This window comes from Schistocerca gregaria, chromosome X, assembly GCF_023897955.1.
Source record: "Schistocerca gregaria isolate iqSchGreg1 chromosome X, iqSchGreg1.2, whole genome shotgun sequence".
In the NCBI taxonomy this organism is placed as follows: domain Eukaryota; kingdom Metazoa; phylum Arthropoda; class Insecta; order Orthoptera; family Acrididae; genus Schistocerca; species Schistocerca gregaria.
In genome coordinates, this window is record NC_064931.1 from 815517678 (window position 1) to 815534417 (window position 16740).

The 16740-nt window shown below is 35.2% G+C and overlaps 1 protein-coding gene across 5 annotated transcripts in view; it reads right to left on the reverse strand.

Moving 5' to 3' along the window:
• Positions 1-16740, reverse strand: part of LOC126297597 (glycogen debranching enzyme) — a 181122-nt gene that overhangs the window by 91114 nt on the left and 73268 nt on the right. For all 5 annotated transcript variants that reach the window (XM_049988575.1, XM_049988577.1, XM_049988573.1 and 2 more), the window contains exons 5-6: positions 13214-13348; positions 4029-4247 (exon numbers count right to left, since the gene is read on the reverse strand). In XM_049988575.1, the coding sequence (XP_049844532.1) occupies positions 4029-4247; positions 13214-13348 (354 nt within the window). The remainder of the gene's footprint in view (positions 1-4028; positions 4248-13213; positions 13349-16740) is intronic.

Below are 16740 nucleotides of genomic sequence, written 5' to 3' on the forward strand. Positions count from 1 at the left end.
ATTGCAAAATTTGTGGGAGGATACTATGGATGTTGTTTTGTATCTTATGTTATGTTTACATTTCACAATATATTCAAAATATAGTTATACATCTAGCAACAGTCATCATAAAACAGTATTTTGATATACATGGAAGAATGCTGCATATTCCACATATCAGTGAATCATTACCTTTGCAGTGGCATGCAATTGGTCGAGTGACCTATCTTTGGACTGCCATCTTAGAGGTTTGCACCAGACCTTCAGTCTATTGTGAGCTTTTGAATTGGAGTGATTGTGTGTTTATGAAAAACAATGTCAAGCTGATCATTAAAGTGTTTATCTCTACACGTGGGATCTTACCATATTCATTTAAGCCATCGTATCCACTTCCACATCTCTGTTCTACATGCTTCCATGTGTTGACTATTTGCATGTTGTGTTTTGAGGCATAAATAGGGAATCATCCAGTCATTTGCCTTAATGAGTGTTGCAATCCATGTAAATCTCTCATGCCAATTTGATCAAGATTTGACTTCCCTACTTTGCAACACAATCCTCTACATGCATTTCACATAGCAGTCTGCTGTTTGTCGTAATAAAAATGTAAGCAGAACTCAAATTACTATTGTTTGCAGATGTGAATAAATTATTGGACAGAAAGTTTATTATGCTGATTCCAATCCCTGTTGAATTATATGCATATAAGGGGCAGTCAAATGGAAATGAGACAGATGGAAAAGAAAAAGTAAACTGTTTATTATTTCAAATGTAACTGTGATAACTATTAATACATTTGTCCCACTGAGAGACAAGACGATCAGTGCCTTCATGGAAAAATTTTTGCAGTTACCTATGGAATGATAATTGTACCATGCATACACTTCTCCATCCGAAGCAAATCAATGGCCATGAATGTCTTTCTTCAGGGCTCAAAAATATGGAAAGTTTATGGGGAGAGATCGAGACTGTATAGAGGATATGTAAGGGCTTCATAGTGAAACTTATGCAGTGGAGTCGAAACAACCTTGGCAACATGTGGGCAGGCATAACCCTGCAACAGAATGATGCCATCTGTCAACACTGCTGGGCATTTGGACTTGATGATGTGCTTCAGTTTGTGCAAAGTGTCCATGTGAACATCAAGATGGTATTATAAATATCTGTTTAATGTTAAAACAAACATCAGTCTTAACACTATATGCATATAAATGTCACAAGCATTATAGTGATTAGCTGCCACTCTGCGTACCACAGTGTCATGCTTAGTGTCTTCTATGAGAAGATGGTAATGTGAGAAAAAATTGTTTTTAGCAAGCCTAGTAGATAACAGCATAATGTAATGCAATCATCACCATTTTAACTGTAGCCTGGAATATGTTGGAGCATGTCTGGCATAAATAGTGTAAAGGGCAGACAGAAAAAGGTTTCTGTTTCCCGTTTTACCCATATGACAAACAGTAGGTGCCTTGAGGTCTCATTTTGATTGGTTTTCATATAGACTGATATTCTAAAATACGCTAAAATGTTAGGGAAACAGCATCCACAGTGGGGACTAATGTAATGGGGTGACTTTGGTACTGTTCCCCACCTTTTCCTAATTAATGTCATACAGTTACATTGGGAGTGCAATAGTTATACGAGATATGCCTGGAAAGTAAGTACCATTTGGAAAAAAAACTCATAAAAACGATTATTCACACCAAAATTTATTTTTACAAGAGGGAGAATTTCTTAAACTATTTTTCTACATAGTTGCCAGCATTGTTCAGACATTTGTCATAGCAGGAAACCAACATATGTGCAACTGGTTGCAGTACAGTGCACCAGCAGTACTCTGTCATATGTCAGCAACCAGAATAATTTTACAGTTTTTTAATCTGTGCTGATTTTAATATCACAGCCCCTGAATATTGAGTAGTATGGTTTCTAAGAAAACCTGAGTGGTCCACTGATAGCCTTAACTGCATGATGCTATGACTTATTGAGTGGTAGCTCACTGGTGTAATGCTCATAGTCTTAATGCATATCTAGTGTTATGATTGATGTTTATTTTAACATTAACCAAGTATGCTTAATCCCATCTTAGTATCTTCTATGACAAGATGGCAATGTAAGCAAATGTTCTCTCTAGAATGGTGAGATGAGCAGTAACTGTCGTAACATAATATAACTGTCACTATTTTGTTTGGAGTGTGTTGGAGGATGCATGGCATTATAGTTTAATGTTTTAAAATCTAGAATTATAGTGTCAATCAGTGTCTTGTATATTGGATATTATGGTCTGTAGTGAGGAAACCTTTAGTGGTTGTGTATTCTGCCACCATACATACTGGTGCAACAGCTTTCTGTGTTAATGTGGGGGATGTCATTATACATTTAATTTTGTTAATGGTTCACACAGTTTGAAGTTCCAAATTAAGCTAAAATGGTAGGTTGTCATCATCCATAGTGGTGGCTAACGTAATGAGCTAACTTTGACACTGTTTCTCATGTTTTCTTAACGTGTATCAAACGGTTACATTATGACTGAAAAAGTTATAATGAGGCATGTTTGGAAAGTAAGTACTGTTCTGGAGAAAAACCCATAAAAACATTTTTACACTTTTTTAATCAGAATTTATTTTTACAGGAAAAAGCATTTCTTAAACTATTTTTCTGCATAGTTGCCACCATTTTTCAGACATAGTAGGAAACCAACTTTTCTATTCCCTCTTTGTAGAAATATGCTGCCAGTGAAGACAGCCATTGCTGAACACTGTTTTTTGTGATTTTCAGCTTGTTCAATACCTTAACATGGTTGAAACCATCAATGTGGTACAATAATAAAAAAAAAAATTGAGAAAATTTTGGCATGCAATTCAAAACAAAATGCATGGAATGCTCATCATGGCAGGATGTTGCTTCATGATAATGCACATCCCCAGTCTGCTTGCGTCACAGACAACCTTATTCATCAATTTCGTTAGGACCAGTTCGATCACCTACCATACAACCCCAACCCCAAACTTCTGACTACAACTTTTTCTTGAAATTGAAACATGATTTTGGAGGAAGGTGCTTTAACAACGATGGCAATGCAAAAACCGGTGTTCAGAAGTGGCTGTCTTCACTGGCGGCATCTTTCTATCAAGGGAGTATAGAAAAGTTGGTTTCCTGCTATGACAAATCTCTGAACAATGCATGAACTATTTGGAAATATTGTTTAAGAAATGCTCTTTCTTGTAAAAATAAATTTGGTTACTTTTTGATTGGACATGCCTCTTAGGTCAAAATGTTGAAATTTATAAGAAGGGATCAATTTTGTTCCTTTTACTTACCAGTGAAATAAGAACTGTAATGTACTGGTTTTTTGTTGTGCATATGAATACATTACATTGTGACTGTGATATGACACTAGCCACAGATGATGCCAATGGATCAAGAGCAAGAAACTAGTGACACCTGTTGACTTTCTGTAAACTTGTTAGTAGTTCACGCATTCAGTGTGGTTTCTTCTGTTGAATGTCTCATGCATGTAATAAGATTACTCCGTATCTGTTGTATGACTATGTGTTGTGTGGATGTTATCCAAGTACGTCCATGGAATTTTGCTTGATAAGCATTTTTAGTGCATGTATGTTAAAATAAAAAGAATGCTAATTGTGCTATTAACAGCTATGCACGTTATATCATGTCAATGTTATTTCTGTTACATGTTTGTTAATATTGCACTGAGTGAAAATTAATGCCTACATTTGAAACTAGTCGCCATTATAAATTACACACAAGTGTGACGGAAATTTAAATCATAACTAATTTTTCACAAGTCATTGTGAATCATCGTTCTAAAGTAATGCTATCAGGAATGTAATACAGAAGATAAAAGCAAACTTCATCCCATCATGTGCTTAGAGCCAGATCGATAATAAAATGAACACGTTGTCAAAAGTTAATCTTAAGAGATTTGACTTTAAATAACAATATATAACAAGATCCTTTTGTCATTTTATGAAAGTTACCATTATTAGGCAAAATGTATGCATATTACAATAATATGATGAACTTACTGACAGATGTTCTTCACAATTTACTTCAGATGGTATGCCCGAAAACTGCCACTTTCCTTCTGCTACTTCAACTGTAAGCTGATGCAGTAGAGCATCGAGTAGATATGCTGGTCGAAGATGTGGTGAATTGACTAGATTGTAGGTGCATTCTGGATGTTCTTTAAGCCACTGGGATTCATTGGCAGTGTGGTTTAAAACTACATCACAGATGCTCACCACCTAAAATTAGAATCAAGACATTTCAACTACTTAAGCAATTTTTTCAAGAGTAAATACAGGCTAACATATGCATAAAAAATAAGTATGCTCAGCATCACAACTGATATATTAAAAATATATTGATGAAACTTAGTGGGTGTGTAGAGAGAGAAAAATAATGCAATACTTTTTTTTGCACCCAGTTTCATTTCTAAGGAGTAAAACACGCCATGAAGTGGGTGTGTAGAGAGAGAAAAATAATGCAATACTTTTTTTTGCACCCAGTTTCATTTCTAAGGAGTAAAACATGCCCTGAAGTGTGATTTGGCACATTAGATATAGAGGGAATACTTTTGAAACAATGATATATAAAAATGTTTTTCATATAAAAGTTGATATGTAATTAATGTTATTGAAAAAATTATTTTGTGTCATAATAATGAGTTACTTATTATTTTCAATTAATAAAATACAAATATGTGAAACAGTAAAGCAACATGAATATAAAACATAAAACAAATATAAGTACAAAAAAATTAGAATAATGATGAATGTTTAGGTATTTTAATTAGGTGTCTTGAAAAACTCCAACAGCACTTTCCATAGTTAATTTTCCAAAAATTGTGTTTCAGAAACCAATTTTATTACACATGGATTTATGTTGCTTGAAAGCTTCTTTAATTTATGCTGTAACAAAATTTTTCATTTTTCAAAATTAATTAATTAATGATGGTGAGGTATTATGAAAAATTTCAGATCATTACAAAAAACTTTTCCAGAATGTTAATTACATATCAACTTCTATACGAAAAATGTTTTTTATGTGCTGAAAAGCCAGAGAAACTGGTATAGGCATGCTTATTCAAATACAGACATATGTAAACAGGCAAAATATGTTGCTGTGATCAGCAATGCCTATATAAAACAACAAGGGTCTGGCCCAGTTGTTAGATTAGTTACTGCTGCTACAACAGTAGGTTATAAAGATTTAAGTGAGTTTGAACATGGTGTTATAGTTGCAAATGAAATATAGGGCACAGCACCTCTGAGGCAGTGATGGCGTCGGGATTTTTCCCATACGACCATTTCACGAATGTACTGTGAATATCAGGAATCTGGTAAAACATCAAATCTCTGACATCTCTGCAGGCGGAAAAAGATCCTGCAAGAACGGGACCAATGCTGACTGAAGCGAATTGTTCAACCTGACAGAATTACAACCCTTCCACAAATTGCTGCATATTTCAATGCTGGGCCATCAATAACATCAGCACGTGACCCATTCAACAAAACATCATCGATCTGGGCTTTTGGAGCTGAAGGCCCACTCGTGTACCCTTGATGACTGGATGACACAAAGCTTTATGACTTGCCTGGTCCTGTCAATACTGACATTGGACTCTTGATGACTGGAAACATGTTGCATGGCCGGATGAGTCTTGTTTTAAATTGTACTGAGTGGCTGGATGGGTTCGGATATGGAGACAACCTCATGAATACATGGACCCTGAATGTCAGCAGGGGACTGTTTAAGCTGGTGGAGGCTTTGTAATGATGTGGGGCATGTGCATTTAGGGTGATATGGGACCCCTGATATGTCTATATTTGACTCTGACAGGTGACACATATGTAGGCATCCTGTCTGATCATCTACATCCATTCAGGTCCATTGTGTATCTTGATGGACTTGGGCAATTCCAGCAGGACAATGCGACACATTACATGATGTACAATTGATGTGAATTCAACTGATTTAATTGCCTTCCTGCTACCCTGTTGTTATTGTAAACTTTAGCAGTTGTTCTACTGAACTGTTTTGCATCTTATCAACAAAGTTGAACAGGCTTTACATGATGCTTTTGCAGTTTTAGATAATGCAGTGATATGTTTGTTATTTTAAAACTTGTTTTGGCATTCTACTGAAATTAACATTAGGAGAAATAGTTTTAAGGTTTTTAAGACACTGTGGGAGTTTTTCTGAATTTTGGTGAGATATTCACTGTTAGAGATATTGACCAGTATCTGTGAACTGTACTTTTATATGTCCAGGTACACTGATGTTATAAACTTCTTGACTTGATATTTTTTGAGTAAAGATTTTCAGTATTTTGGAGAATATATAGGAATGCGTAAATTTTGGAGGGGTATTGTTTTAGAATGAATAAATTATCTTTATATGGATCTTTCCAACAAAATTGATGCTATGAATGAATATCAGATACCTTTGGTCATACTCCTGTCCTAACGCCCCAACGAGTCATGACAGTTTGGACAGATTGCTTAAGTTACAGGTCAGAATTCACCTGGAGTATACTTATAAGAAAACAGAAAGCATAGCAATAGGATTACATACCGCTTAGTACAAAACAGGCGGGGGACTGAATAATATATAAAATATATGATACAATGTCAGCTACATATGCTAATAGTGTCTGAACATATGAAATAAAAATAAGAGATGAAATGCAGTGCATCTTATATAATATCGAACAATGCTGCTTATGTGACAGACAATGTTCAAACACTATCACACTGACATAGAAAAGGTATATGTTACGTTCAGGGTTCTTCATCAAGTGGCCTTCAGGCATATGCAAGTACAATGAATTTCAAAAATTACATCCAAGTACATGTCATTAATTAACATCATGTAACACACTGAGACCTGCTGTACAATGTTAATACTTACGTTTGCCAAGTCCAAACATTGAAAAAGAATCTCAAGTGTGAAATGTTATGAACAATAAGTTTCTACAAACACAACATCATAATGAGACAATGAACTGAATTGGAACACTTTAAGAGTTAAAAGCAAAATTATAGTAGTGCCTTGAAACCACATGATAATAATTTGCAATAGTCAACTACACGAGAAGCGATGGCTCTTAATTTAGCATAGAGTTACAGTGATAAAGCATGTGGCTGAGAACAATGCCTATGGATTAATTAAATATGGAAAGTGTATGTACATATTACCCATTACATAGTTTCTGTGATTGTAAACCAGTCTCATAAAATAAACACTAAAATATGTAAAAGTAATTTGATATACTGCATTTTTACATATTTTAATAAAATTTTGTTAAAAAAGTTTACATGTGTATTTATAAACATTGTATAAACATTTGAGCACATGCTATCAATGACAATAAAATACTAGTGCAAGGTCTAGGTTGCAACAAGATACAACATGAAGAGATCCAATTTGGTCCATTGTCTCATTATGATGTAATGCATGTTGACACTTGTATCTTTCATTATTGTTCACAGCCTTTCACAATTGAGATGTTTAAGCTCTGGTATAAGCCTTTTTCAGTGTAGGTATTTTCATTGTGTTTCATTCCATGGGAATGACTGTGCCCCACACCCATGATGTAATCCACGACAGGTAGAGGGCCAGCTTTGGTCTTAATGTTGTCTGTCTTTTTTTATTGTATTGAAGATCTAAATTTTAAAAGACAGTGAAGCTATCTTCAGTGCATTATTAGTAGTCAAACAGACTGAGCATAATTACAATGACACATATTCCGGTTTAAATACTGGAATATGTGTCATAATTACACAAGAATACTACAGCAAATAATAACAGATCATCTCCTACACACCTGACTGTGTCAGAATATTAATATAGCTTGATGTTAAATTCAGAATGTATACAGTCTGGTCTGTATTAGAGGCTCAGATTGGTGAGGTTTTACTGATGTGATTGAAAGGAAGTGTATGTTTGAGTATACTCTCATGCCAATAATTTTGTTTTTACGTATGATATTTCAATCTGTCTTTTATCAATTATTGTGGGGGGTAGGTAGTTGTTCTTGCTCAGTTAAGTCCACTCAGACCTCCACTTGCAGCACCTGACAAGTATAATAAGGCCAGTTGTCAAAGTCTTGCAACGAAAAATTGTAATTTGACTTGGCATGAGATAAGAAATTTGGTATTAAATGAAATGAAAATTACAAACTCTAATGTCACCATGCATATGATAGATGAAAAGGTCAAGTAATTACACTTCATAAAAATATTAGGAAGTCAAACAATAACATACAATAATGTATAGGGGCTGTTAGCTGGCTTACAAAATGTCCAAACTTGGATGGTAGTCTATTAATTTGCATGCCTGATCACCATTTGTCAGCAGGGGTAAGGAGGCTCAATGTAAGATCTTCTAAACAATTGCACACCATTTGCACACAGTAGGAGTTGTTAAGTTCATAAATAACACAAATTCAAAATAATGGAAATAAATCGGTTCTTTGTAGCTCAGCATACATGACATGAGGTTGTGAATTTAAACTTGAAAATGCTATGTATATTTTTGTTACTACATACGATGGGAAAAGTGTGTGTGTGTGTGTGTGTGTGTGTGTGTGTGTGTGTGTGTGTGTGTGTGTGTGTGTGTGTGCACTGTGCAGGCATTTAGAAAGAATACTAATTTATGTTGATTTTAATACTGTGGGTTTTTTTTTTTTTTTTTTTTTTTTTTTTTTTAATAAGTTTGACAGGAGAGGCTATCTAGGTACATTCAATGTATTCACAATTGTGAATTTTGACAAATATCAACTGTAGAATGAAATGACAACAATGAAACTTTGTGCCAGACCAGTACTCAAACCTGGATTTTCTGCTTATCATGAGTGGTCACCTTACCATTTGACTATCTGAGTACAACTCACGAGCATACCTAAACTTCCATATGTCATCAACGATGCATCTACAATATGTACTTGTACATCCATTATGTATATTCCCATACAGGATACACATTTCACTTGAAAGTCACTTGCCTAGTGTTGGTGGATAAATACGATAGTGCTGTGCTTGTGTTATTCTGAATTACAATACAAAGTTCCTTTGGACATGCATGCATGCATATCCAAAGCAACAGGCACTGCAGCAACTACAGCCATTATGAAATACATTGAATGTGTTTACAGTTGTGAATATGGACAACCATCAGCTGTAGAATGGAATGATGACAATGAAAATTTGTGCCATACTGGGACACAAACCCAGAGTATGGGATGTAGACGCATGGTTGATGACATATGGAAGTTTGGGTCTGGCTGTCAGCCATGCTCAGATAGCCAAATGGTAAGGCAACTTCTCACGATAAGTGGGAAATCCATGTTTGAGTTCCAATCTGACACAAATTTTCATTGTCACCACTCTATTCTACAGCTTATGGTTGTTCATTTGGATATGCATGCATCTACAAAGGAGCTTCATATCATAATTAAGAACAACACAGGCACAGCACTAACATAGCAATCTAGATAGGTTACAAGCCACTGATGATTTAATATCAAAACAATATTGAATGCCTACAGATAGTAACAATCTGATGGATCATGTAGTCACAGCACAATCTGAATCATATATTGCATTGATTGACTGTTCTGTCAGTTCTTGGAAGACTATTTTATGAATTATGAATGAAACACACACAACACCGGTGTAATATGAATAAAGATTATTATAGAATATATATAAAGAATATAGAATATTACAAAGGTGTTGTGTGTGTTTCATTCATAATTAATCATATAGTTATACATGGAATAACACCTCCAAAAGACTCACACTTTGTATGACGACTCCCTAGACAAAAAAATGAATATTTGACCAAAATAACAAATGTTATTATGGGACCTGGATAAACTGACTAAACCAGAGGTTGTACAGAGTTTCAGGAAGAGTGTAAGGGAACAAATGGCAGGAATGGGGGAAAGAAATAAAGTAGAAGAAGAATGGATAGCTTTGAGGGATGAAGTAGTGAAGGCAGCAGAGGATCAAGTAAGTAAAAAGACGAGGGCTAGTAGAAATCCTTGGGTAACAGAAGAAATATTGAATTTAATTGATGAAAGGAGAAACTATAAAAATGCAGTAAATGAACAAGGCAAAAAGGAGTACAAACCTCTCAAAAATGAGATCAACAGGAAGTGCAAAATGGCTAACTAGGGATGGCTAGAGGATAAATGTAAGGATTTAGAGGCTTATCTCACGAGGGGGTAAGATAGATACTGCCTACAGGAAAATTAAAGAGACCTTTGGAGAAAAGAGAACCACTTGTATGAATATCAAGAGCACAGATGAAAACCCAGTTCTAAGCAAAGAAGGGAAAGCAGAAAGGTGGAAGGAGTATATAGAGCATCTATACAAGGGCGATGTACTTGACGACAATATTATGGAAATGGAAGAGGGTGTAGATGAAGATGAAATGGGAGACATGATAGTGCATGAAGAGTTTGACAGAGCACTGAAAGACCTGAGTCGAGACAAGGCCCCGGGAGTAGACAAAATTCGATTAGAACTACTGACGGCCTTGGGCGAGCCTGTCCTGACAAAACTCTACCATCTGGTGCGCAAGATGTATGAGACAGGCAAAATACCCTCAGACTTCTAGAAGAATATAATAATTCCAATCCCAAAGAAAGCAGGTGTTGACAAATGTGAAAATTACCGAACTATCAGTTTAATAAGTCATGGCTGCAAAATACTAATATGAATTCTTTACAGAAAAATGGAAAAATTAGTAGAAGCCAACCTCGGGGAAGACCAGTTTGGATTCTGTAGAAACACGTGAGGCAATACTGACCCCACGACTTATCTTAGAAGCTAGATTAAGGAAAGGCAAACCTACATTTCTAGCATTTGTAGACTTAGAGAAAGCTTTTGACAATGCTGACTGGAATACTCATTTTCAAATTCTAAAGGTGGCACGGGTAAAATACAGGAAGTGAAAGGATATTTACAATTTGTATAGAAACCAAATGGCAGTTATAAGAGTCGAGGGACATGAGAGGGAAGCAATGGTTGGGAAGGGAGTGAGACAGGGTTGTAGCCTCTCCCAATGTTATTCAATCTGTATATTGAGCAAGAACTGAAGGAAATAAAAGAAAAATTTGGAGTAGGTATTAAAATCCATGGAGAAGAAATAAAAACTTTGAGGTTCGCAGATGACATTGTAATTCTGTCAGAGACAGCAAAGGACTTGGAAGAGCAGTTGAACAGAATGGATAGTGTCTTGAAAGGAGGATATAAGATGAACACCAACAAAAGCAAAACAAGGATAATGGAATGTAGTCGAATTAAGTCGGGTGATGCTGAGGGTATTAGATTAGGAAATGAGACACTTAAAGTAGTAAAGGAGTTTTGCTATTTGGGGAGTAAAATAACTGATGATGGTTGAAGTAGAGATGATATAAAATGTAGACTGGCAATGACAAGGAAAGCATTTCTGAAGAAGAGAAATTTGTTAACATCGAGTGTGGATTTAAGTGTCAGGAAGTCGTTTCTGAAAGTATTTGTACGGAGTGTAGCCATGCATGGAAGTGAAACATGGATGATAAATAGTTTAGATAAGGAGAGAATAGAATCTTTTGAAATGTGGTGCTACAGAAGAATGCTGAAGATTAGATGGGTGGTTACACAACCAATGAGGAGGTGTTGAATAGGATTGGGGAGAAGAGAAGTTTGTGGCAAAACTTGACTAGAAGATGGGATCGGTTGGTAGGACATGTTCTAAGGCATCAAGGGATCACCAATTTAGTACTGGAGGGCAGGGTGGAGGGTAAAAATCGTAGAGGGAGACCAAGAGATGAATACACCAAGCAGATTCAGAAGGATGTAGGTTGCAGTAGGTACTGGAAGATGAAGAAGATTGCACAGGATAGAGTAGCATGGAGAGCTGCATCAAACTAGTCTCAGGACTGAAGACGACAACAACAACAACAACAACAACAACAACTACTACTACTACTACTACTACTACATTAGTTATTAATAGTCTGTTTTCTATGGATCAAAAATTCTGAACTGTCACTGTCATGCACTTATAAACGCAATATCAAAATTTCTTCTTTTTTTCAACTATTATTTGCAGAGCCACTGCATTATGAAATAAAATGTGTATATGTCACAAAAGGAGCAATTTCATACATTCTTAAATTCTTATTACTTTCCCCCACCAACTTGTGCTTCTGGGCCTGTTATTCTTGGAAACAGTAAAATTTACTGTCAATGACTTGATAATGAGGTTAGGAACACAGTGGCAGATTTGAATTCCAAAAATTACTGACACATTAAGTACATCGTACTCATTGTCCAAGCACTTCCCGCAATATTAGTTAGTTCCCCATGTCTTTCACACAACTGATTCAGACACACACTGTAGAACATAACAGTTGAACAGATTCAATGAAGAAGTATTGGAGAGAGAAATGAGGGCCCCAAATCAAAATACATTGAAGAACATGTCCATATTTTCATCAATAACATAGTACACATCAGCTAACTTTGTTAATGAGTGTCTATGCACACTCCTCTTCACACCAGAATGAGGAGAACATAATCAGAATCCTAGTCTCTCGATGGAAGACAAACAAGTATTACATGCTACTGAAATGTAGCTTGAACAGTGGAAAGCCCAAGTTGGAATATCAACAATTATGAAAAATACAGATTGCTACTCACCATAAAGATGGCACCCTGTGTTGCAGACAGGCACAATGAAAAGGACTGTTACACATGAGATTTTGGCAAAAGCCAGCAATCTGGTCAGAGCAGCCGGTGATAGTAGTCATATGTGCACGAGGTGTGCCTACTTGTTTGGATGTGTATATTGGCCTTTCTTTTCTGAAGAAGGCTTTGGCCATAAGCTCAGTGTGTAACAGTCTTTTCACTGTGCCTGTCTGGAACGTAACATGCCATCTTTACGGTAAGTTGCAATCTATCCTTTCCATAGGAGTGTAACTTGGTTACACATAATATAGTAATAATAAAATTATTTCACAAATTACAATGTGAAATTGCTTTATAGTGTTACATTAATATGGAGTGTTTGCAGACATTTATAAAACAGCAACGATGTCCCATCCTCACACCAACAAGAAGACTGTACAGGTAGTCAGGTTAACTCACTTGAAAAATTGAATGAATCTTAAGAACAATTTATCTTTTTAGAGTCAAGAAAAAGCATGCAAACTTACTTTCCATTCATCTCTCATCTTTGTGATCAGTGATTCAACATCATTTATTGTTACTGTTTTGTTTTCTTCACTGAACAGTGGATTCAGTTTTAATTGATCACTAATGCTGTAAGATGAGTTGGATCCTCCAAGTTCCTATGAAAAAAGAAAAAAAAATTGCATGTAAAACTGAACACATGGTTTGAAAACTGGAGTGCTTTGCTAGACATGCATATTGGTGATGTTATGCTCCTGTCTTCCTCCTACCTTCTAACTAGGAAACCTACAGTTTAATGTTGAGTCCAAAACACAGGGGTAACATTGTGAAGTGTCCATAAATGATCTTGATGGACTTGGTGGGTGTGTAGAGGGGGCAAAATAATGCAGTACATATTTTTTGTTCTTGTTCAATTTCATTTTCATTAGTAAAACACATTGTGAAAGGTAATTTGTTATTTTAGGTTTAGAGGGAATATCTTCAAAACAATGATATTATAAGAAATGTTTCTCATATAAAAGTTGGTATGTAATTAATGTTCTTGAAAACTATATAATCAACTTTTGTAATAATTTATAATTTTGCAAAATACCCCACCACAATTAATTAATTTTAAAAAATGAAAACTTTTGTTACAAAATAAATTAAAGAAGCTTTCAAGCCATATACATCCCTGTGTAATAGGGCTAGTTTCTGAAATACCATTTTTGTAAAACAAGCTGTACACGATGTGCAGTTGGAATATTTTCAACATACCTAATTAAAATATCTAAACATTAATTACTGTTCTATTTATTTATTTTACTTATATTTTTTTATGTTTTAATTTGTTATTTTACATTTTACATTCATGGGTTTTTTATTTTTCAGTTTACTGTTTCACATATATGTATTTTCTTAACTGGAAGTAATAAGTAACTCATTATTATGATAAAAATAATTACAATAATGATAATCTGCAAAGCAATGCTTAAAACATACATGCAGTGCACATAAAATGATCAAAATTTCTGCAGGTAATGCACATTGTTTATCAGCTTTTGATGCTATCACAAGGATATTTGGGGCTTCAAAAAGAGATTCTCGAATCTGCAGTCCAAACTCATCATCGGTTACTTTTAAAACTATGAAAAGACTGACTGAGGCAAGAAACATCTGGTAATCCCAAAGGGGTCCATGGTACAGAAACAGCCATGGAATCTATACAGCTTTCGATGTTGAAAGAAATTTATCAGAAGATTTACCGATTTAGTTCTGTTGAATGATTATGATCACAATCTCTACTTGAGAAATCAAGCTGCAGTTCTTTCCACCAAGGCTTACCAATGTACTGAAATATTCCTGATACAAACCAGGATCACCCATGACAATTTGAAATCATGCTCAATTTATAAATTTCGTTCACTTTATGTGCATGGTGTAAAAATTCATGTTTTAAGCATTTTCTTACAAATTATCATCACTGTAATTATTTTCTACCATAATAATGAGTTATTTATTATTTTCAATTAACAAAATACACATATGTGAAATGGTAAACTAAAAAACAAGGAAAAAACCTTGAATGAAAAACATAAAATAACAATTTAAATCATAAAACAAATATAAGTAAAATAAATAATTATGATTGTAAGATGATAATGAATGTTTAGGTATTTTAATTTGGTATGTCAAAAATACTCTAAACGAACATTGCGCACAGCTTAGTTTCCAAAAGTGTTATTTCAGGAACCAGCTTTATTACACATGGAGGTATGTGGCTTGAGAGCATCTTTAAGTTGTAACAAAAGTTTTTAAATTTCAAAATTAATTAATGGTGGAGGGGTATTTTGCAAAATTAGAAATTATTACAAAAGTTGATTACACAGTTTTCAAGAACATTGAATACATATCAATCTTTATATGAAAAAATATTTATAGATATCATTGTTTTGAAGATATTCCCTCTAAACCTAAAATGGCAAATTACCTTTCACAATGTGTTTTTCCCATTAAAAGTGAAACTGGGCACAAACAAATCAATATGTATTGCACTATGTTGCCCCACCTACACATCCACTAAGTTTTATCTAGATATCTGCAACTTTTCTGAATACAATGTCTTTAGAAACAAAGCACCAGTTCTATTACCATAATGTTGGGGAGTAATCAGCAAAGTTATACTAAAATAATCTTAGTGGAAGTCATTTGAAATGACCTGGTGAAACTTTAAGGAATGTTAATTTGGACTGGTGGGGCAAAATTATAACATAGCTCCACAAACTATGAGACCACCACAACAAAATAGTGGGATCACTCACTTTGGCAGGTTTCTTTTCAATCAGTGTCTGAGGCATTACATCATCCATACAAGCAAGTCATATTGGTTATGTAGTATAAAATAGCACAGTATCCTGCATACCACAGAGTAACAGAATCTACTGTAACATGTATAACTAATTCTGTACTTAATATGATGAAGAGTGCTGAAGAAAAGTTCATTTTAGGTATGGGGATATCTGCTCATTCAGCCCTTTTTGTCTCATTGTCAAATTTAAATAAAACTTATAGGCCCTACAATGAAGAGAGAGAGAGTCAGAAACTTTAGTCAATGAAACAAGAATATACCTGTCTCATAACTGAATTTAACTTCTCGATCATTCAGTGAGCAGTGTACAATAAACACTAATTAAAATGATTCTGGATCAGAATGCAAGTTCAGCCAGTGATGATGGAGGTAGGTAGTGATCATGCACTCTTCTCTCCAAAGTAGACCATAAAGGCTCAATAACATTAAGATCTGGTGGCTGTGGTGGTCATAGCCAGAGCAGATGTGACAATTCATCCTTGTACTCACATAAACCAGTCTTGTGTTTTGTTGGAATACATCGTCACCATTGGGGAACAAAAATTGCACCATGAGATAGACCCAATCAGCCAAAATTGTCACATAATTCTTGTCATTAATGTGCCCTTGCAGAGTACCCATGGAGCCCAGAGAATAGCATATGGCTTTCCAATCAACACCAAACCCCCACCATGTTTCACTCTTGGGTTGTAAACAGTGTGAATTAAGACTCATCATACCAAATAACTTTCTTCCATTGCTCCATAGTCCAGGTTTTATGGCTTTGGCACCACTTTTCCTGTTACAGCAATCACCTTTCTGGAGAGTGGTTTGGAATTCGAGCCCACCCTGCAATTCCCTGCTTATGGACCTCCTTTTGTCTTGTTTTAGTGCTAACAGGGTTCATGGGTGCAACATTCAGTTCTGGAGTGACTTCTGTAAACGTGGTTCTACATTTTTTTTTTTTTTTCCCCACAATCCTCTTCAGTGACCATCCATTACAATCACTCAACCCACAATTTTGTCCCTGTTGTGACTCATCAGATACTGTTTTTCTGCTTTCCCTGCATGCAGAATAAATCTTCAGCTTGGTACTTCTTGAGACACCAAACATTTCTATTATCTTGATTATGGGAGTACCCATCATACAAGAGCCAACAATTTACCCAGGTTAGAATTTACTTAGTTCTGACATAATGCTCTCATAACTACACAAAACACTGC